The sequence below is a fragment of the Onychostoma macrolepis genome, chromosome 05 (assembly GCF_012432095.1).
Source record: "Onychostoma macrolepis isolate SWU-2019 chromosome 05, ASM1243209v1, whole genome shotgun sequence".
Lineage (NCBI taxonomy): Eukaryota > Metazoa > Chordata > Actinopteri > Cypriniformes > Cyprinidae > Onychostoma > Onychostoma macrolepis.
In genome coordinates this window covers 44,371,088-44,392,566 of record NC_081159.1, presented here as the reverse complement: position 1 = coordinate 44,392,566, position 21,479 = coordinate 44,371,088, and the positions used below count along the sequence as shown (strand labels likewise).

General features: G+C 43.2%; 1 protein-coding gene across 1 annotated transcript in view; it reads left to right on the top strand.

The window, feature by feature from the left end:
• Nucleotides 1-21,479, top strand: part of LOC131540825 (NACHT, LRR and PYD domains-containing protein 12-like) — a 34,351-nt gene that overhangs the window by 1,603 nt on the left and 11,269 nt on the right. Inside the window, exons 2-7 of the mRNA XM_058776083.1 lie at nt 3,872-3,958; nt 4,105-4,206; nt 4,422-4,520; nt 9,323-9,678; nt 9,780-11,127; nt 15,811-15,981. Coding sequence (XP_058632066.1) covers nt 3,872-3,958; nt 4,105-4,206; nt 4,422-4,520; nt 9,323-9,678; nt 9,780-11,127; nt 15,811-15,981 — 2,163 coding nt within the window. The remainder of the gene's footprint in view (nt 1-3,871; nt 3,959-4,104; nt 4,207-4,421; nt 4,521-9,322; nt 9,679-9,779; nt 11,128-15,810; nt 15,982-21,479) is intronic.

Sequence of the window (21,479 nt, the reverse complement as noted above, 5' to 3'; positions counted from 1 at the left end):
AGTAATAATTTTCCATCTTAATTTTATATGACGGGGTTGAGTTGTTAAGCTTGACAGTACCCTCCCTGACCACAACATGCCTCAAAAATATGAATAAAAAGTATGATACCATTAACCATTTTCTGCACCACTATTAAAGAGACCTGGATGAAGTCACATATGAGTGGAGACTAAATTATTATGGGTGAAGAATGGTTAGTGTGACGGGGTTGAGTTCAGACTGAGAGACATAACTTTACAGTCTGTTTTTTTTAATCAAATATTTTGCATTTTTTTTAGAAAAATATTTTTTACAAGAAAGGAACACAAGTAAATGCTTACATTGTTGCCAAAAATCACAGACACTATGCACATTTTGTTAATTATTTTCTAAGTACAAACTCAGGGACATTACAAAATGCTTGGTTCAAGATAGATATAAGACATTATTTTATGCTAAAAATATAAAAATGCAATAATTATTTTTATTAATTATAATGGGCATCCCAAAGTTTTGTGAAAAGCTTCTAACAATTCATTTTGGTGAACCACCACTTTAGAAACTCTGGGGGACTGAAATATTACCGAATCCCAGGAATGACCCAGAAATTAACCTTCCTATTGATATTTGACTCAAAGTAGTTTTTTTTTTTTTTTTTTTTTTTTTTTAAACCTTTGTAATGCCATTTTTCTAACTTTACTAAATGTATGTCATGTTTTGTGCCAAAAAAATTAGATTTATAAACTTTTATCAAAAAATTTTAACTAAACAAATTCAATTAAAATAAGATATAACAATAACAATCAGGAAGAATACGTTTCCAGTCAAATGAAATCAGCATCAACAATTTATCTTTGCATGGCACAGAAGAGCACAAATGTGGCATTAAGAAATATTTACAGAATTTAAGAAATTTTTGACAAGAGTCAGAGGTGGCATTAATGCATAGGGCTGGGCGATATATCTCACGCGATATGCATGTGCATCTCGTCAGTAAAGCCAGTTCCTTGATTAGTGGTAAATCTCCATCACCTGTTTTCAAATGGAGCGGCATTTAATACATGGAGCCGTAGATCACTGAAAAGCTACGCAATATCGCATTCATTATCGCAGATGAATCGCCTTCGATAATGAACGTGATATTGCGTAGCTTGTAAGTGAACTAAGGCTCTGTGTATTAAATGCCGCTCTATTTGAAAACAGGTGATGGAGATTTACCGCTAATCAAGGAACCGGCTTTACTGACGAGATGCGCATGCATATCGCATGGGATATATCGCCCAGCCCTATTAATGCATCTCATAATAACAATGTTACGAGATTAATGTTTTAAATATATAAATTTCAATGAATTAAATGACTCAATTTATACTTTAAAAATGAAACAGAAACTGCCAGTAGGTGGCAGCAAGTCACTGTCTTTGTCACTGAATCATTCATTCAATCGATTCGTTCAAACGGCTGATTCATTTAGGAACAAAGCAAGTGACCCTCTTTATGAATGGGTCATTGAATCATTGACTCTCTAGATTTGTTCAAAAGCAAAGATTCATTCATAAACAAAACAGCGCTGTGTCAAAGACTTGCGCAGAGGCTCAGCTGTGACTTTGTTTTTTAACTATATTTTTGGTTGACGAAACAGAACAAAATAGACAACAGTGTTCCCATAATGTAAGTCACTTAATATTAACTTTTGTATAAAATCAAAAATGTATAATTTCACATTTGAAAACTATAATCATTAAAAAGCTGTTACCCTCCGTTCATCTCTCTCTCACAAACTTCCATTTTAATGAATGAAGCTCTCTACACTGCACACTGAATATATTATTTACATCGTCTCTACACTTTGTTTGTTACAATGAATGACAACATATGCTGTGCTGTGAGGAGCAGGACGCGCAGCGATAGAGAAGCATTTCTATTGGCTGCAGTCTGCAGGTATTAAAGGAACACTCCACTTTTTTTGGAAATAGGCTCATTCTCCAACTCCCCAGAGTTAATAAGTTGAGTTTTACCGTTTTTGAATCCATTCAGCTGATCTCGGGTCTGGCGATAGCACTTTTAGCATAACTTAGCATAGATCATTGAATCCTATTAGACCAGTAGCATCGCGTTCAAAAATGACCAAGAGTTTCGATAGTTTTCCTATTTAAAACTTGACTCTTCTGTAGTTATATAGGTATTACTAAGACCGGCGGAAAATGAAAAGTTGCGATTTTCTAGTCCGATTTTGTTAGGAACTATACTCTCATTCGGTAATAATCAGGAACTTTGCTGCCGTAACATGGCGCAGCAGGCGCGGTGATATTGGCGCCTGAAAGTAGTCTCCAGCTATATTATAACTGGGTACCTGGCTGGGGACTGCTTTCCGGGTGCTGCGTGTCACTGCGCCTGCTGCGCCATGTTACGCAGCAAAGTTCGCTGATTATTACGCGAATGAGAGTATAGTTCCTAACAAAATCGGACTAGAAAATCGCAACTTTTCATTTTCCGCCGTCTTAGTACACGATATAACTACAGAAGAGTCAAGTTTTAAATAGGAAAACTATCGAAACTCTATGGTCATTTTGAACGCGATGCTACTGGTCTAATAGGATTCAATGATCTATGCTGTTATGCTAAAAGTGCTATCGCCAGATCCAGAGATCAGCTGAATGGATTCAAAACGGTAAACTCAACTTATTAACTCTGGGGAGTTGGAGAATGAGCCTATTTCCAAAAAAAGTGGAGTGTTCCTTTAAATGGCAAAAGACGGCATTGCGCAGCGAACCATAAACACAACGCTACGTTTATATGCAGAACTGGGATCGCTTTCGTAGTCTTTTGAATGGATAAAATATAGAAATCACTTTAATTTCCAAATAAACCTAACCAGTTGGAAATGAAACGCCGTCCCCCCTCGAAATTCACTCCCCGGACTCCCCAAACCTTATTTAGGTACTGCGGCACGAGCGCGAGGTCTTGTTGTCCCAGCGCGCGCGCACATCTCTCTCTCTCTCTCTCTCTCTCTCTCTCTGTGCGTCTGCTCTGTTCAGCGAGCGGCGGAGAGGAGCAGCACTTTCAGTTAAACACAGATATTATGTTGCTTCTCTAATTTTACATGCAAGTATAGCCGAAATCACAGCACAGCTATTGTTATTATCTTATGTGTATTTGATTTCATCAGATGACAGCTCGATTATCAGGATTTTTTGTGCAGATTAACATCTTGGAAGGGAGAGCTGGTTATATAGTCTCAATGGGTCGCGTTTCAGTCACTATTTCATATTCATTCCGTTGTCTGACAACAGAAACAGTAAAATATATAAATGAAAATGGTTTTATTGAGAATTTAGCTGCATCAAAATACAGTATGTGGGCATAGAGAGGCAAACAAATCTAATACTAAATAATAAATGTACATTTTGCATGTTCAGAAGAAGTGAGCTGCCCTGTAGTGCAAAAATGTAAACAGGTTTGTGTAAGTAAATTGCTCAGTGCAAAGAAAGAGACATAATGGGAACCTGGTATTTGTTTTTTTCATGTGTCTAATAGACACGAACAAGTTCTTTGAAAAACATCTATGACCTTTGAAACATGTCTAGACTTCATGCTCTATGTTGACTATGGTTTCACTAATAATAAACATATATTTGCATAAAGCATTCATATTTGTCCATGTCCATGTTGATTAGAGTATTAAAAACTTGAAAAGTATTAATTTAAGGTACATTTAGAACAAACAAAAATGTGCAATTAAGTTGCGATTAATCATGTGTTAACTCTTGACAATCATGCGATTAAATATTTTAATCGATTGACAGCACTAGTACCAACATAGTAAAAATGAAAAGATCATGTTTTTTCATTAAGAGTTAATACAGTAATTGAAATGATTGTTTGTTATAGTTCGGTTGATCAGAAGAGATCAGAAGCAGAGTCCAGCTGTGTGTTTATGAAGAGTGACGAGTCTATAGGTCATTCACAACATTTCAGGTACAATATTTCATTAACAGACATAATTTGTTGTTGTTTTTTATCATGTGATTATTTCATTATTACATTTGATATTTTAACATTTGCTCACACAGAGATACACGTATATGAAAGTACTTGGTGTATCTTTAATCTCTCTGTTATAGTTCAGTTCACCAGAAGACATCAGAACCAGAGCCCAGCTGTGTGTCTATGAGGAGTGATGCTTCTATGGATCGTCCAATTTATTTTAAGAGTGATGACACAAGGTTTAACCTCAAATATTACATTTTTTTGTAAAAAGATATGATTATAGTGACATAAATTAAACTGTCGACAGTAGACTTACTAATTACATTTATTTAAATTATATTTATTTTTACAGTTGTGACCTTGAGCAGGTGCATTTTTAATTAAGTCAACTGTTATTAAGGTAATGTGAAAAATGTCACCAATGTTAAGAGTGTTTGATTCTTGATTCAAGGTCCATCCTGCAACACAGATCAGTTGTCAGAAAACCTGTCTGTAAGAAATATGACCAGCCTGTGAATCAACCACAAGACAGCACGTATCCTGGTGAAAGGTAAACTGTGGGATTTTTTTAATGCAATGCATCAGAGGTGTCATGCCTGTGAAAATCATGCACGGCCCCCTCAGATTTTTGAGCCAAGTGGCTTTTGAATGCAGCTTCCAAAAGACAAAAAATAGCCAAATAATATATTTTTTTATTTCATACAATCACACCGGTGTGATTAGAACATGCAGTACGGCACAACATCAACTGCTAAATTCAAATCTGCATTTGCACTTTGGCTGGCGCTGAGCCAGAAACAGATGCGTTTTTACAACGCTTTTACAGCATTATAACCAATCATACATGATTCTGTTGAGCTTATGAATGCAATGACCAATCAAAGGCGTTCAGATGAGTCATCGCTGAAATGCTGGTGTTTTGTTCACTCGCTCGCTGAGTGTTATAATTAGTAAATTACAATGTTTTTATTAAATTCACATTAAATAGGCTACAAAGTCAGTCGTATTAAAAATATGTTATGGCATGACACCCATATCTGGTACTTAAGTAAAAAGATGGGTTCCCTTCTGAAGAAACATCGAACTGTGTCCTCTAGTGGTCGCTATGGGGAACACCTTCGCCGTGACCGGTGTCTGAAGCATACATCTAAACACGACAATAACATTGACCGGTGACAGTCTATAATGTAATCGCAGGCCCAACCACAGTATAAAAGGGCGCCGGGAGAACACGTCATCCTCTTGTTTGTCTTCAAGGGACTGTTTTGTTTGAAGCATGCATTCCGGTAAGAACAATTCTCCTTTACCATGGCAAGCACTAGTAAGGCATTTAAGAAGTGTGCAGATCCGTGTCCTCGTTATTTGACACCTGATGACACACATAACCTTTGCGTCTTCTGTTTTGGTGAAGAGCACGTGAGCGATGTCCTCAAGGGGGCAATCTGCGTGCACTGTGAGCATTTTCCTATGAAAAAGCTCCGATCTCATTTGATCCGATCCGATCCGATCTTTTAGAGGAAAGAGGGACAGCCATCGGCTCCCCGTGGTTCAGGACCTGCCGCTGCTGAGGCACGGAGGAAAGTGAGCTCGTGGAGTTGACAGGTGGACCTGGCTGATGAGTTGGAAAGGGACTTTCCCTTTCATGCTCACTAGTCACAGACAAGAGTGAGCTACTGGACGACGATGCTATTTCTCTAACATTGTCCCATCCAGATGATAGTGCTCTGCTGGCTCCAAGCCGGGAAGAGCAGGAGATGCTAGATGAGGATGATGAGACTGAGTCCCCTCATTCCTCCTGCCCTGCGCACGCTGAGCTGCTTGAGCTTATGGAACATGGCAAGTCAAGCCTCGCCATGGAAGCGGGCTAAGAAAGTGGCACCTCTGGGTCCTCTCAGAGGATCAGAGACGAGTGCAGAAGACAAGTGTCGCAACTCGCGCCCCTCCCCCGCCTCCAGGTAGGGCTCAAAGGAGGCGTGAGTCAAAGGGTAGCATGCAAGACTTGAGGGAGGTGATCCAGACGAGGCGTTCTCAATGCCCTCGTCCAGACCAGAGTAAAACCTGAAACATCTACTCACCTCCATCTGATAACATCTGCTCTCATCATCCTCCCCTTAATTCCCCTGAAGCCACCATCCCTTCACCTGACCAAGGTTAGGCTGGAGCCTCCTGCACTTGCATTGCAGTCTCTCATGCTGGACCTATGATGTTTTGGTTAGTTCTATGTCTCATAGAACACCAAGTCCAAGTGTTCTTTGGACTTGGATCTTCAGAATATATCTGTGAACTTGAGTCATGTGCGGGAGCCGTGGTGGGCGAGTACGATCCATTTCATCTCTCCATTACTAGTTTTATGTGGCTCACTAACTAGCTTTCCCCCGCAGCTTTACTTGGACATGTCTTTTTACCTTTGACTTTGTTACAGGGTTAGGACCTCTGCGAGCACCTCCCCTGCTGAAGTCAGAACCTCTCACTGTACGACCGATTGTGGTGATGGTCTCACTCGTCGGTACTGGATCCAGGCTGGATGATAGCCCTACATTTTCGGCCTCATGCTTGCTGGATCATGCAGCCAAGTCGCTAGGCTTCTGCAGGAGCCTCCTTGATCATCAGGTCCCCAGTATAGCGCTGCAATCTCAGAACTCTCGGGTCCTTCATTCAGATTGAGCATTTCAGAGTGTAATGCTTCGTGATGTGCTCCCTCAATGTCCTGGCTGGGTGTTGCTTCGAGAAGCTGCTCCGGCCAGGATGCGCTACTCAGGTCTCGCCCCGAGGGGCCTCTTGAGATTTGAGTTATCCACTCAACTATCATGCACATTCTCTGAGTAGAGCTCCTCTCACTGAGGCGTTGAGTGGCTTCTCTTAGCTCCACTCTGCATATTCGATAGATGGTTAGGCCCACTTGGACCTCCCTGTCACACTGCTATTATGGCTGAACCAGTGAATTGCCCCTCCGAGTTGTTAGACCCATCCCTGTCGCCTCCTTGATCAGTTGCCTCTATGGTGGGACCCTGTTGTTGTTGGAATGCGTGATCCCCCTCTGAGGTGGATCCCATTTCTGATGTCCCATTTACGATCAATCTGCTCCCCGGTCATTGTGGGAGGGTCTTTTATGAGCTCCCCGCTCCTGGGCAGATCATGTGAGGTGTCCTCTCTGTGAGAGAGAGCTAGGAACTTAGTGTTTCTAGTTTCACGCGGACCTTCCATGCACTTTCTAAAATCCATATTACGTAAGTGTGCACGAAAAGCATCCTGCGCACTTTTCTAAACTCCTGTATAGTATGGGTTACACGCTGCCAGCCCTTGTACCCTTTCTCTGAGTTGGCTCAGGCCCCGGTCTTCACCTTGGGCCCCAATCTACTTATGTATCTCTGGTGATAATGTGGTGGTTTCCGCTTTTTCTATGAAGAATCACTCTTGAAGTCTTGGAGTTTTGATGCCAGAAGAGAGACTTTATTATCATTAGACAATAAGGCAGAGAAGACACTGCAGAGTATTTCTATCGAATCTGTGTCTGTACAGCCTATTTATACAGTTTTTCTCTAGGCGTGTTCAATACATTTCATACATTGCCATGTTACCTTTTTTGGCTGTGTCTCCAGCCTGCTTTTAGGAAGTAGACAGGGAGCCTCAACTTATGTTAAGGGAGATGAGGAGGCCTGATCATATATTTTATTTAATGTCTAAATAGAGTGTGCAGCTTCACCATATACTGTAGTTTTGAAATGTCTGCACATTCCATTCTCATGCAGGCCTCTACACACAGGCAGAGACATGATTATATTAGGAAAATAATGTGATACATAAATGGTTATATTCACATTGATTATACTTGATTATTTTATATTTTGATTAATAAAACTCTTCGTCAATAACTTCCTGTGCATGGTGTTTGCTACCGAGGACCTATTGAGGCAGTTCCTTGGGCCAGGCTCACCACTTAGTAATGCTGTTTCTAAAATCAATATTATGGTAGGTGCACACACTGAGCTTTTGTGCACTTTCTAAAAACCCACGTTGTGGTAAGTGTGCACGCTAAGCGTCCTGCGAACTTTTCTAAAATCCTGTATGGAATGGGTTACGCACTGCCAGCCTCGTGCCTTTTGTCTGAGTTGGCTCAGGCCCTGGTTTTCACCCCACTCTACTTATGTATTTTTGGTGATTACCTCTCTGAGCAGGGTGTTTTCTACCAAGGATCTGTCAAGTCAGTTCCTTTGAGCAAGCTCGTGCTGAGCTGGCGGTAGCCCCCTGGGCGACAGGTCAGGGTCTAGTTTATTGTCCCTAAAGGCCTTATCCCCTTAAAGGAATCTCTAAGCTTCTGATTCCAAGCCTTCGAGCTCTGCCCTGAGTTCAGGCATCCAGGCTCAGCCCTTAACAGGTAAGTTATTGGGGTATGCAGCTCAGGCCTTTGGCCGAAGGGGATAATGTCACTGACAGCCATCAAGACGTCCTTGGGGCAACTCCCATAGGTTAGTAGAGTTGGTACTTAGTGCTCGCCTTGGTGTTTGGCATGAACTCTCCTCAGCATGGCAGCATGGGTATACCATTCCCCATAATGACCGCTAGAGGACGCAGTTCGATGTTCCCTTGGAAGGGAATGTCTTAGGTTACATATGTAACCATGGTTCACTGAGAAGGGAACGAGTCACTGCGTCCTCTAGAAGCCGCGCCATGCTTCGGACGTGAGCTTCAGACGAAGAAGCAGATGACACGTTCTTACGGCACCCTTTTATACTGCGATGATGTCATAGGCTGTCGCCAGCCAATGTTACTGTCATGTTTAGATGAATGCTTCAGACCGAAGGTGTTCCCCATAGCGACCGGTAGAGGACGCAGTGTATCGTTCCTTCTCAGGGAACCATGGTTTCACACGTAACCTGAGACGCTTTTGTGCGTAGTTAATAGATTCCACTATTAGGCTTGCTCATCGCCCATTATAGGTCAGCTAACAATCTATAAAGGTGCAAAATGCATTTACATATTTGAGAATCGAGATATTTCATGATATAGTTAACACGTTTGGAAATAAAAGGAAAAATAAATAAAACATAAGCTTATCAGCTATACATATGCATATATATATATATATATATATATATATATATATATATATATATATATATATATATATATGACAATATATATAATTGAGACAATATATTATATTTTATATATATGGCTGCTGTGTGTTATGACAAGCATGACGATCATCCCAATCCAACCCCCTGCCTACACTCATGACCCCCGTGACCCCTATGATATGTTCAGTGTCTCATTACACAGAAAACAAAGACATTTTACTCTTTATTTGTACCTCTGTAACTCATGTAATAATGTGGTATTTTAATTTTCCAGGCATGAAGTCCTCAACTTGTTCAGATCAAATCTGCTGAAGAAGTTTGGTCGTCTGTATGAGGGAACAGTGACGCAGGGAAACCCAACACTCCTGAATGAGATCTACACAGAGCTCTACATCACAGAGAGTGAGAGTGGAGAGATCAGTAATGAGCATGAGGTGAGACAGATTGAGACACAATCCAGGAGAGCAGCAACAGAGGACACAGCCATCAAATGCAATGACATCTTTAGTCCTTTACCTGGACAAGACAAAGCCATCAGAACTGTGCTGACAAAGGAGTCGCTGGCATTGGAAAAACAGTCTCTGTGCAGAAGTTCATCCTGGACTGGGCTGAAGGAAAGAGAATCAGGACGTCCAGCTCATATTTCCACTGCCTTTCAGAGAAATCAACCTGATGAAGGACAAAACACTCAGTCTTTCAGATCTTCTTCATGTGTTTTCCTGAAACTAAAGAAATGGAAATAACCAGTGATGAATATAAAGTGTTGTTCATCTTTGATGGTCTGGATGAGTGTCGTCTGTCTCTGGATTTTCAGAGTGATGTGAGGTTGTGTGATGTAAGTGAATCAGCCTCAGTGGATGTGCTGCTGATGAACCTGATTGTGGGGAATCTGCTTCCCTCTGCTCTCATCTGGATCACCTCCAGACCAGCAGCAGCTGATCTCGTCCCCTCTGAGTGTGTCCATCGAGTGACAGAGGTACGAGGCTTCAAAGAGCCACAGAAGGAGGAATACTTCAGGAAGAGAATCAGTGATCAGAGTCTGGCCGAAACAATCATCTCACACCTGAAGTCATCAAGGAGCCTCTACGTCATGTGCCACATCCCAGTGTTCTGCTGGATCTCAGCCGCTGTTCTGGAGAAGATGTTGAGTCCAGCAGAGAGTGGAGAAATTCCCAAGACTCTCACTCAAATGTACACACGCTTCCTGATCCTTCAGACTAACATCAAACACGAGAAGGACTATGAGAAGAAGCTGACAGATGAAGACATGATCCTCAAACTGGGGAAAGTGGCTTTTCAGCAGCTTGTGAAAGGAAACCTGATCTTCTATGAGGAAGACCTAAGAAAGTGTGGCATTGATGTGACAGAAGCGTCAGTGTACTCAGGATTGTGCACTCAGATCTTCAGAGAGGAGTTGGGCTTGTATCAGGGGAAAGTCTTCTGCTTTGTTCATCTGAGCATTCAGGAACATCTAGCAGCTCTATATGTGCACCTCTCCTGGACAAACCACAACAGAAATGTGATTGTCCAAATCACCAAACAGAGTTTGTGGTCTAAAGTAAAGGACTGGTTTCAGCGCAATTCATCAGAACATGTTTCATTATCTGAGCTGCATCAGAGAGCTGTGAAAGAGGCTCTACGGAGTAAAAATGGACATCTGGATCTTTTCCTGCGGTTCCTTCTGGGTTTATCAGTGGAGTCTCATCAGATTCTCCTACAACGAATAATAACACTGAAAAGAAGCAGCTCTGACAGCAATGAGAAAACAGTTGAGTACATCAAGAAGAAGATCAGGACCATTGGCTCTCCAGAGAAATCCATCAATCTGTTCCACTGTCTGAATGAACTGGGTGATCGTTCACTAGTGGAGCAAATACAACAGTATCTGAAATCTGGAAGAATAAAGGAAGCTAAACTCTCTTCATCTCAGTGGTCAGCTGTAGCTTTTGTGTTGTTGACGTCAGAGGAGGAACTGAATGAGTTTCGTCTTGATAAATTTGTTAAAGGACTGAATAATTCGGAAAATCATAAAGTTCTTCAGAAGCTGCTGCCTGTGATTAAAGAATCCAGATCAGTTCAGTAAGTATCACTGAGAACAATCACTTCACTGTTAAAACATGAAGAAAATCGAAGTTAAAAATTCATAAATCTTAAGTGCTGTAGCTATTATTTTAGTGATCAGTATTTTGATGTGTTTTCAATACAGTGACACTGTAAAAGATTTATTCAGGCATTCAAACAAACAAAGTCAGAAAAGTTGCATAGAAATATTTCAGGTTTTCTAGTTAATGTTACAATTAACATGAAGAAGAAATTTTAATATTTCTCATCTAGCATAAAAGACCAAGCAGAAACTGAGAGCAACCAAACAAGTGCAGAAGCAGCTCATATATACAGCAGCTCAAATCTCCTAAAATTTGATGCATCAGTTAATGGAGCAAAACAGCAGCATACTTGAACACACACTTTTGAAGACTACAATTGAAATCTACAAGGTAGTTATTAATTATAATTTTTTTGTTATTTATAAAAGCTCAAGCTCACTGAAGATAAGTAACTAATTACAAAGTAATAGGACAAAAAATGTCTCAGGTTACTCATGTAACCATGGTTCCCTGAGAGGGAACGAGATGCTGCGCCCCCTAGGGGGCACTATGGGGAATGCAGCCTACGTGACCGGTGTCTGAAGCATGTGTGAAACAACGCCAATCTACTGGTCCACATGGCCCATGTCGTCATAGGCGGGGTGCCCGGAAGTATAAAAGGGCACCTGCTGAATACATCATCCACTTTAGCTGTCTGAAGGAGATGTAGACAGGCATGACAAGGTGGTGCAGCGTCTCGTTCCCTCTCGGGGAACCATGGTTTCATGCGTAACCCGAGATGTTCCCCTTCTAGGAAACTCCAAGCTGCGCCTAGGGGGTACTATGTGGAACGAAATCCAACCACACCGTGCCGAGGCGTATGCCTGTCCACCTGGTGGGAGAGCACCAAGGAAGCGACATGCATACACCTAAGCCTTCCCTTAGAAAGGGGCCATGCCACTGATGCATTCATATTGATCATATTGATCAGGAGCTCACAAGAAGGAGATCTGGACCCTCAGTAAATGATTCGTTTAAGACCATAACACTAGAGGGCTGGACACAGCTATCCTCTTATAGCAGTTAAGGAGCCAGGCTTGAACATGGCTGCCCTCAGACCACCATATTCCAGAACAAAGTAAGATTGGGCTGGAGAATAACCATCTGCAGATGGCTACACTCCGGCTTAACACGGGAAGAGACATTCACCATAACCACTCTAGGTGTTGAAAACCCAGGGAGAGAAAACTCGCAAGCCTCTCTCCACAGAGCATTAAAATATATTCACGCCCAGCGAGGCTCTCCACACACAATAACATACATATTAGAGAGGCACGGCCGAGCTGAATATAGCTCCGCCCATGATCTCACAGGACCAGGGCTGAAACGACTCCATGCTCACACTTCGTCGTCATAACCAGTGTTAGGTGTAACACGTTACTGTAATTAAATTACTTATCTACTGAAAAAGTAAAATAAGGGATTACTGCTCATTTTAGGTAATTTAATTACAGTTACTTATAAAGTACTTGCGTTACATAAAGTAAATAATTTCAACAGTTCTAAAATCAATATTGAATTTGAAATCTAAATTTACCGTCTAAAGATTAAATGGTATGCAGCGTCTTTAACCCTCTGCACGCCAGCGCGTTCACTTTCAGTTTTTCCTGATTCACAGATAAACCTTAAATACTCAGATACAGATAAGACTAAAATCATTTGAATCTAAAAAGGACCTACTTTTATTTGTGTACACTGACAATAACAACAAAACATTATTCTTTTGCAAAATAAACAAAACAAACAGGGTGCACTTTCTGCACTTTATCTGTCTCTGTGAGCAACTTTCTACGCATCACAAATTCAGCGAATATTTGACACAGAGACATGAGAAATATGTCTATAGAAAGCTTGTGTGTCTACTTTTAAATGAACGAATTCAAATCGAGACGCAAACACTTGTCACTCATCTCAAGAAGAGGGACAAAGGCAAATAGAGCTTCTCATTGGATAACACTCACAACGAGCGCGTTCAGCGCCCTCGAGCACTGAACACGCAAGCTCCTGACCAAGATACATGACACGTGGACTGTGTATGCCCTCAAGTGACAGAAACCTCGGGCACTGAGGCACACACTTTCCACAGTGCTCACCTGCCTTGGTCTCTCAGGAGGATGACGTATTCAGCAGGTGCCCTTTTATATTTCCGGGCACCCCGCCTATGACGTCATGGGCCATGTGGGCCAATAGGTTGGTGTTGTTTCACATGTGCTTCAGACATGCAGGCTGCATTCCCCATAGTGCTACCTAGGGGTCGCAGTGTGGAGTTTCCTCTCGGGCAACCTACAATAAATGCATAAGAAATGCTATATACATTGTATAAATTAATCAAAAACACTGCATAGTTTTCACTGTTGAAATTAAATTTCTTATTATTAAAGTTACTAGGGCAGCCCCTAATAGTCGACTAGTTGCCGCTAGTTGATCGCTAGTCGACAAAAAGAGGCTTGGTCGACCAAACTTTTATTAGTCACTTAGTCGCAGAAAAGAAAAAGTAAAAATCCACAGGAAGTGGTGAAGTCATGCAGTCCATGACGGACCATTCAAAAATGAGGAAAGAGCACATGTGTTCTCTCCAGAGTTTGCAGGTCTGTAACTCAAAAAGTATTAAAGATATCTTAATGCCCTTTTAGATATTGTGTCTTAACAAATTTCCCTTTTGGCATCTTTATTTTTAATGCCTTATATGGTTTGGTTCCAAAGATATTGCAATTTCAATATGACTCCAGGAGTAAATTGTTCAAATGTACACACATTCAGTGGTCAAAAACCAAATGTGGGTCACTTATAATGTTGAAAATAGAAATAATGTTGAAAATAGAAATGTATCTTGTTTCCTTCTGTCTAAACAACTGCACTGAACATACCTGTCTGAGTGCCATAAGTATTCTTTTTCCAAAGTTTGCATGCCTATAACTCAAGACATATTAAAGATATTGCAATATAATTTTAGATTCTAGTTCCTAATAAACTTTTCTTTTTGAATCTTAATTTTCACTGCAAAAAATGGCTCATCTTACTTAGTATTTTTATCTTGTTTCTAGTCAAAATATCTAAAAATTCTTATATCAAGATACTTTAACTAGATAAGCAAAAATACTCAAGAATATTTTACGTACCCCACTGGCAGATAATTTGACTTGTTTTAAGCAAAATGCACTTAATTTAGTTTTTGTCCCCCTGGAAACAAGACTAAATATCTTAAGTTAGTTTGCTTATCTAGTAAAAGTATCTTGATTTAAGAATTTTTAGATATTTTGACTAGAAACAAGACAAAAATACTAAGTAAGATAAGCCATTTTTGCAGTGTTCAAGGACCTTCATCACTCAGTCCCAGAGATATGGGGATCTCAATGAGGCTCCATATTCGGATTGTTGAATAATACCTATTTTCAGTGGTTGAAAACCAAATGTTGGTCACTTTGTTTACAGCCGATACTTATTTTAATTAAAGAACAATGTCTGAAGAGTAAATAATGTTGAAATTAGAATTGTATTTTGTTTCCCTCTGTCAAAACAATATGCATAGACATACATGTCAAAGTGCTAAAAATGCACTGTAATTGTCAAGTTGTGGCACATTACCTTGCTCTCTGTAGTCTATTGATAAGATTCTATATTTTAATCAGTTTCAGGGATATTTGGAAGAAGGGATTTTGTTCATTTTAAGAGCTTCTGAAGCTACCAAGAGTTCAGATATGCAGTATCACAATGTTTTAAACAAATCCCACATCTCATAGGGAAAATGTGCACATCATAACATTCCCATCAATAAATCAAGATTTGCCTCACCTGGATTAATTATTAAAATTTATTTTTCTTTTTTTATTGTTATAAAAAATGAAGCATAGTCATAGTTCAAGTAGTATTATAGCTGTGCAACTAATCTAATGCAATTATCATGCGCATCTCGTCAGTAAAGCCGGTTCTGTGATTAGTAGTAAATCTCCATCACATGCTTTCAAATGGAGCGGCATTTACTACACAGAGCCGTAGTTCACTGACAAGCTACGTAATATCACGTTCATTATCGCAGGCGATACATCAGCGATTATGAAAGCATTCCGAGATGTCCTGGTTCATTCTCATAGGTGTTTCTTTTGCCAGGGTCTCTCATTTGTGTCTCTCATTCATTTGTGTCTGACCCCGGTTCTCTCACTCTGTCATGTTGCTTCTACTGACTGTTATTGCTGTAGATATGCAAAGCAGAGATGTATACACTACGCCCTCTTCTGAAGATGGGGCGGGAATATGCAGCTCATTTGCATTTAAAGTAATACACACTAAAACAGATCTTCTTTTAGACAGGACCCAAAAATCCCATTTTATACATGTCATAATGATTACTAATTACCAATGTTATAATAATTATCTGTGGGGTATTTTGAGCTGGAACTTCACAGACACATGCTGGGGACATCCAAGACCAATATTGCATATTGTAAAAAGGGGCATAATAGGTGCCCTTTAAAGAAATGCATGTGCAGTTTTTTCCACATGGAACAAACTAATTTAATTATATTGGAATTGCAAGTTATTCATTGCAGGAAGTTGTTTGATTGCTTTTTTGATAGCTGTTTGATAGTGTTTAACATGTATAATTTTCATGTCTCTACAGGTTGATTTATTGTGGAGTCACAGATGAAGGTTGTGCTGCTCTGGCTTCAGCTCTGAGATCAAACCCCTCACACCTGAGAGAACTGAATCTGTCTGAGAATAAACTAGGAGATTCAGTGAAGCTGCTTTCTGATGTACTACAGAATCCTCACTGTAAACTGGAGAAACTGAGGTAAGATTATATATGACTGGCGGAATAGATCTGCTAGGCTGCTGCTGCTGCTATGGCAGAGCAAGTACCGAGACTTGCTACTGCCAGTACATCAACAACATGCTGCTATGAGCATGTAGGAAATACTGCTGCTGCACATATCAGAAGAATCAGAATCAGAAAGAGCTTTACTGCCAAGTATGCTTGCGCATACAAGGAATTTGTTTTAGTGACATAAGCTTTCAGTTCACAGAGACAACAACAACACACAGACAATAAAAATAAGATGAGATTAAAAAAATACACATATGTAAATATAAGTAGACAAAAATCGAAAAATAAATAAATTGTATGTACAGTTGTGCTATAGATGATAGAATGGAATTGAATAGAATGAGATGCAGGGATGTGCTAGGATGGAGATGGTAACAAATAAATATAAGGTTATTGCACATTTTTATTGCATGATGTGGGGAATATTTAACTGTTTATAAGGTAGATTGCCTGGGGGAAGAAACTGTTCTTGTGCCTGGCTGTCCTGGTATTTGGGGCTCTGTAGCGCTGGTCAGATGGCAAAAGTTCAAAAAGGGGATGGCTTGGATGTGAGGGATCCAGAGTGATTTTCTGAGCCCTTTTCCTCAATCTGGATGTATACAGTTCTTGGAGGTGTCATGAGTCCGGGTCCACGATGCTCCCCCTCACCACCAGAGGTCGCCACCTCCCGTCTTCCCAGACTCATTTTGCCATTACCACACACACCTGCCACTCATCACACTCCCAGCTGTTCCCCATCACCATGGACTATTTATTCACCTCACTCCCGCTACTCTGCCTGGTGATGTTATTATTGTATGGTTGTTTGTTGTCTCTGCCTGCCTGCCTGTTTTCCCCTTCGGGTGGTTTTTGTTGATCATTAAATTGTTTTTCCTGCATCTGGACCCAGACCCTGTTCCTTCCGTGCATTTACATTTACATTTACATTTAGTCATTTAGCAGACGCTTTTATCCAAAGCGACTTACAATTGGGGAATACATCGAGCGATTAATCTTGAAGAGGCAATCAGACATACGAAGTGCTTGCAACACCAAGTCTCAGACATTGTTCAAATAAATACAAACTACCAAAGGAAGGAATAAGTAAAGATAATTTTTTTTTTTTTTTTTTTTAAGTTTAGGATGAAGTCAAGTGCTGTCGAAAGAGATGAGTTTTCAGTTGTTGCTTGAAGATTGACAGGGATCCAGCATTCCGGATAGAGGTGGGAAGATCGTTCCACCAGCCAGGAATGGTGAATGAGAATGATCTAGAGAGTGATTTTGCGCCTCTCTGTGATGGTATCACGAGGCGCCGCTCACTAGCAGATCTCAGATTTCTGGAGGGATGTAGTTTGTTAATAGAGTGCAAGTAAGCGGGTGCTGAGCCAGTGGTTGTTCTATATGCAAGCATCAGTGTCTTGAACTTGATGCGAGCCGTGATTGGTAGCCAGTGCAGGGAGATAAAGAGAGGTGTAACATGGGCTCTTTTGGGCTCGTTGAAGACCAGTCGTGCCGCTGCATTCTGAATCATTTGTAGAGGTTTGACTGTATTAGACGGAAGTCCAGCCAGAAGAGCATTGCAATAGTCCAGCCTAGAAATGACAAGGGCCTGGACAAGAAGTTGTGCAGCATGCTCTGTCAGAAAGGGCCTGATCTTTCTGATGTTATATAGTGCAAACCTGCAAGATCGAGCAGTTTTGTAATGTGGTCTTTGAAGGTCAGCTGATCATCAAAGATTACACCAAGATTTCTGACCGAAGTTGATGGGGTTATTGTTGATGAACCTAACTGGATCGTGAAGTCATGCTGTAGAGTCGGAGTGGCAGGGAGGACAAGAAGCTCAGTCTTTGCCAGGTTGAGCTGCAGGTGATGTTCTTTCATCCATGCCGAGATGTCCGCCAGGCAACCTGAGATCCTTGCAGTTACCGTTGGATCATCTGGTTGAAAAGAGAGGTAGAGCTGTGTGTCATCAGCGTAGCAATGGTATGAGAATCCATGTGCCTGTATGATGGGACCCAGTGATGTAGTGTATGTGGAGAAGAGGAGGGTCCAAGAACTGATCCCTGAGGAACCCCAGTGACCAGTGTATGTGCTTTGGATACCTCACCTCCCAGGCCACCCTGAAAGACCTACCAGTGAGATAGGATTCAAACCAGCGAAGTGGAATGCCAGAGATGCCCAGTGATGAGAGGGTGGACAGGAGTATCTGATGATTGACAGTGTCAAAAGCGGCAGATAGGTCCAGCAGAATGAGGACTGATGATTTGGAATGGGCTTTTGCAATTCGCAGGGCTTCAGTGACCGAGAAGCGCAGTCTCAGTTGAATGGCCCTCCTGAAACCTGACTGTTTAGCATCCAGTTTGTCGTTCTGTGAAAGAAACAGTGAGACTTGGTTGAAGACAACTCGTTCAAGTGTTTTCGCTATGAGCGGAAGGAGAGACAGGTCTGTAGTTTTCTATAAGAGAAGTGTTTAATGTAGGTTTTTTGAGCAGTGGGGTTACCCGAGCCTGCTTGAACGCAATGGGGAAGTTACCTGTGAGTAGGGATGTGTTGATGATGTGTGTGAGTGCAGGTAAGAGTGTGGGTGAGATTGCTTGGAGAAGGTGTGAGGGGATTGGGTCAAGAGGACATGTTGTAGGATGGTTGGAGAGGAGAAGCTTGGATACTTCAGCTTCAGTGAGTGGACAGAAAGAAAAGATGGGAGTTTTAGCAGTGGATGTGGTAGGGTGAGGGTCCTGTGTGCGTGGAGGTGAAAACTGACCACTGATTGATCTAGTTTTGTCTGTAAAGAAAGTGGCAAAGTCATCAGCTGTAATAGAGGTGGAGGGAGGAGGTGGAGGGGGACAGAGGAGGGAATTAAATGTTCTGAAGAGATTACGCATGTCTGGAGCGCTGTCGATCTTGTTATGGAAATGTGAGGATTTGGCAGTGTGGACTTTAGCAGAGAAGGATGTGAGCATAGACTGGTACCTACTGAGGTCCGACAGATCGTTTGATTTGCGCCATTTTCTCTCTGCCGCTCTGAGTGTAGTCCGATGTTCACGAAGAACCTCGGATAACCAGGGGTTGGAAGGAGCAGCCCGTGCGGGCCTAGAGGAGAGAGGACAAATGTCGTCTAGACAAGAGGTTAAGGTAGAGCATAAAGTCTCAGTAGCTGCGTTTACATCCAGAGATGAGAAATGGGTGGGTGAAGGAAGAGAGGAGGATACCACAGAGGAAAGATGGGAAGGAGAAAGGGAGCGCAGGTTTCGTCTAAAAGTAACTGGTAGGGGTTGGTGGCACAGGAGAAGCAAAGTGTAATGTAAATGTAATGAAGAAATGGTCCAAGTATGTAGCGGTTGTACCAGAATGTTATCTGCAGTACAATTGCGTGTAAATTAAGTCAAGTTGGTTGCCTGATTTGTGCGTGCTAGTAGTGGTAAGGCGTTTGAGATCAAACGAAGCTAGAGTGCATGGAAGTCTGTAGCATAAGGCTTGTCTAGGTGAATGTTGAAATCACCAAAGACTAGGAGTGGAGTGCCATCCTCCACGAAGAGGACAGCAGCCCGTCCAGCTCCTCTAGGAAGGTGGCTAGAATTTGGCTAGGGGACGGTAAATGACCACGATCTGGAGTTTTATCGGAGCTGATACAGTAATGGCATGAGATTCAAATGAGTTGTAATTGCATAGGGAAGAGCGGGTTGAGTATTTCCAATTGTTAGAAATGAGCAGACCAGTGCCTCCACCCCGGCCAACTTGCCGGGGTGTGAGAGAAAGAGAGATTAGTAGAGAGAGCAGCTGGGGTTGCTGAGTCTTCTGGACGAATCCAGGTCTCAGTCAAGCCCAAGATGCTGAGCGTGGATTTTAAAGAAAAGCAGAAATGAAGTCAGCTTTGTTGACAGCTGACTGACAATTCCAGAGACCCACAGAGAAGGAAAGAGGTGTAGTGAAGGAGGTAGAGATAAGGCGCAGGTTAGCAGGATTACGTTGCCGTCTGCGTGGGACGTTAGGCGTGGTTGAGAGAGAACCGAATAGTTTGGAAACACATGATAGAGGTGGCAGGAAAGAGGATGGAAACGGAAAGTGTGTAAGAGAAGGGGGAAAAAAAGAAAAGATACTTAAGTGTGTCGCTCGGTGTCGTTGCTCGGTTAAAGTCGCGCAGAACCCGTGCACATCCCTACCGTGCCGTGACAGAACATCACCAGCAGACATGGGTCCAGCAGGGAAGTTCCTCGATGTCCGGCAGGGAGACCGGTCCATCGAGGATTATGCCGGGGACTTTGTGAGAATGGCTCGCCAGTCGGCTACCGAGAAGACCTGCCTCATGGTCATCTTCTGGGGAGGCCTGGCCGACCCCTTTAAATCCTTGATGCCATACTGGGCCCCAGAGGAATCGCTGGAGGACTACATCAACCTGGCTCTGCAGTTGAGTGGCTCAGCTTTCAGGGTGGAGTTAGCTGCGGAGCCCGCTCCTGAAGCGGCGATCAAAGGGGCGTCAGAGGCCTCGTCTGCTGCACCCAGTACCTCCAGCCCACTCCCAGGCGTCCAGGGCTGATACGCTGCGTGCAGGAACCCCGCTGATGTCATTGCGGCGTGGTCTGCTCGCGGTCCTCAGCGGCGGTGTCCACTCACAAGGTTCCCGAGGCGGCGATGCCACTCACGATCGTCCCGGCGGCGATGTCCGCTCACGATCGTCGGCGGCGATGCCTGCACGATCGTCGGCGGCGGTGTCCGCTCACGATCGTCGGCGGCGGTGTCCGCACACAGGGTTCAGCGTCGGTGCCCGCACACGATCGTCGAAGCGGCGGTGTCCGCACACGATCGTCGGCGGCGGTGCCCGCACACAGGGTTCAGCGGCGGTGCCCGCACACAGGGTTCAGCGGCGGTGTCCGCACACAGGGTTCAGGCGGCGGTGTCCGCACACAGGGTTCCCGAGGCGGTGGTGTCCGCACACAGGGTTCAGGCGGCGGTGTCCGCACACAGGGTTCAGGCGGCGGTGTCCGCACAGGGTTCAGGCGGCGGTGTCCGCACGATCTCACAGGATCCCGAAGCGGCGATGTCCGCTCACGATCGCCCCGAAACGGCGGTGTCCGCACACAGGGTTCGAGCGGCGGTGTCCGCACACAGGGTTCGAGCGGCGGTGTCCGCACACAGGGTTCAGGCGGCGGTGTCCGCACACAGGGTTCAGGCGGTGTCCGCACGATCTCACAGGATCCTCAAGCGGCGGTGTCCGCACGATCTCACAGGGTCCCCGGCGGCGGTGTCCGCACGATCTCACAGGGTCCCCGGCGGCGGTGTCCGCCACGATCCTCACAGGATCCCGAAGCGGCGGTGTCCGCACACGATCGCCCCGGCGGCGGTGTCCGCACACGATCGCCCCGGCGGCGGTGTCTGCACACGATCGTCGAGCGGCGGTGTCCGCTCACGATTCGGCGGCGGTGTCCGCTCACAGGATCCCAGCGGCGGTGTCCGCACACAAGGTTCGAGCGGCGGTGTCCGCACAGGGT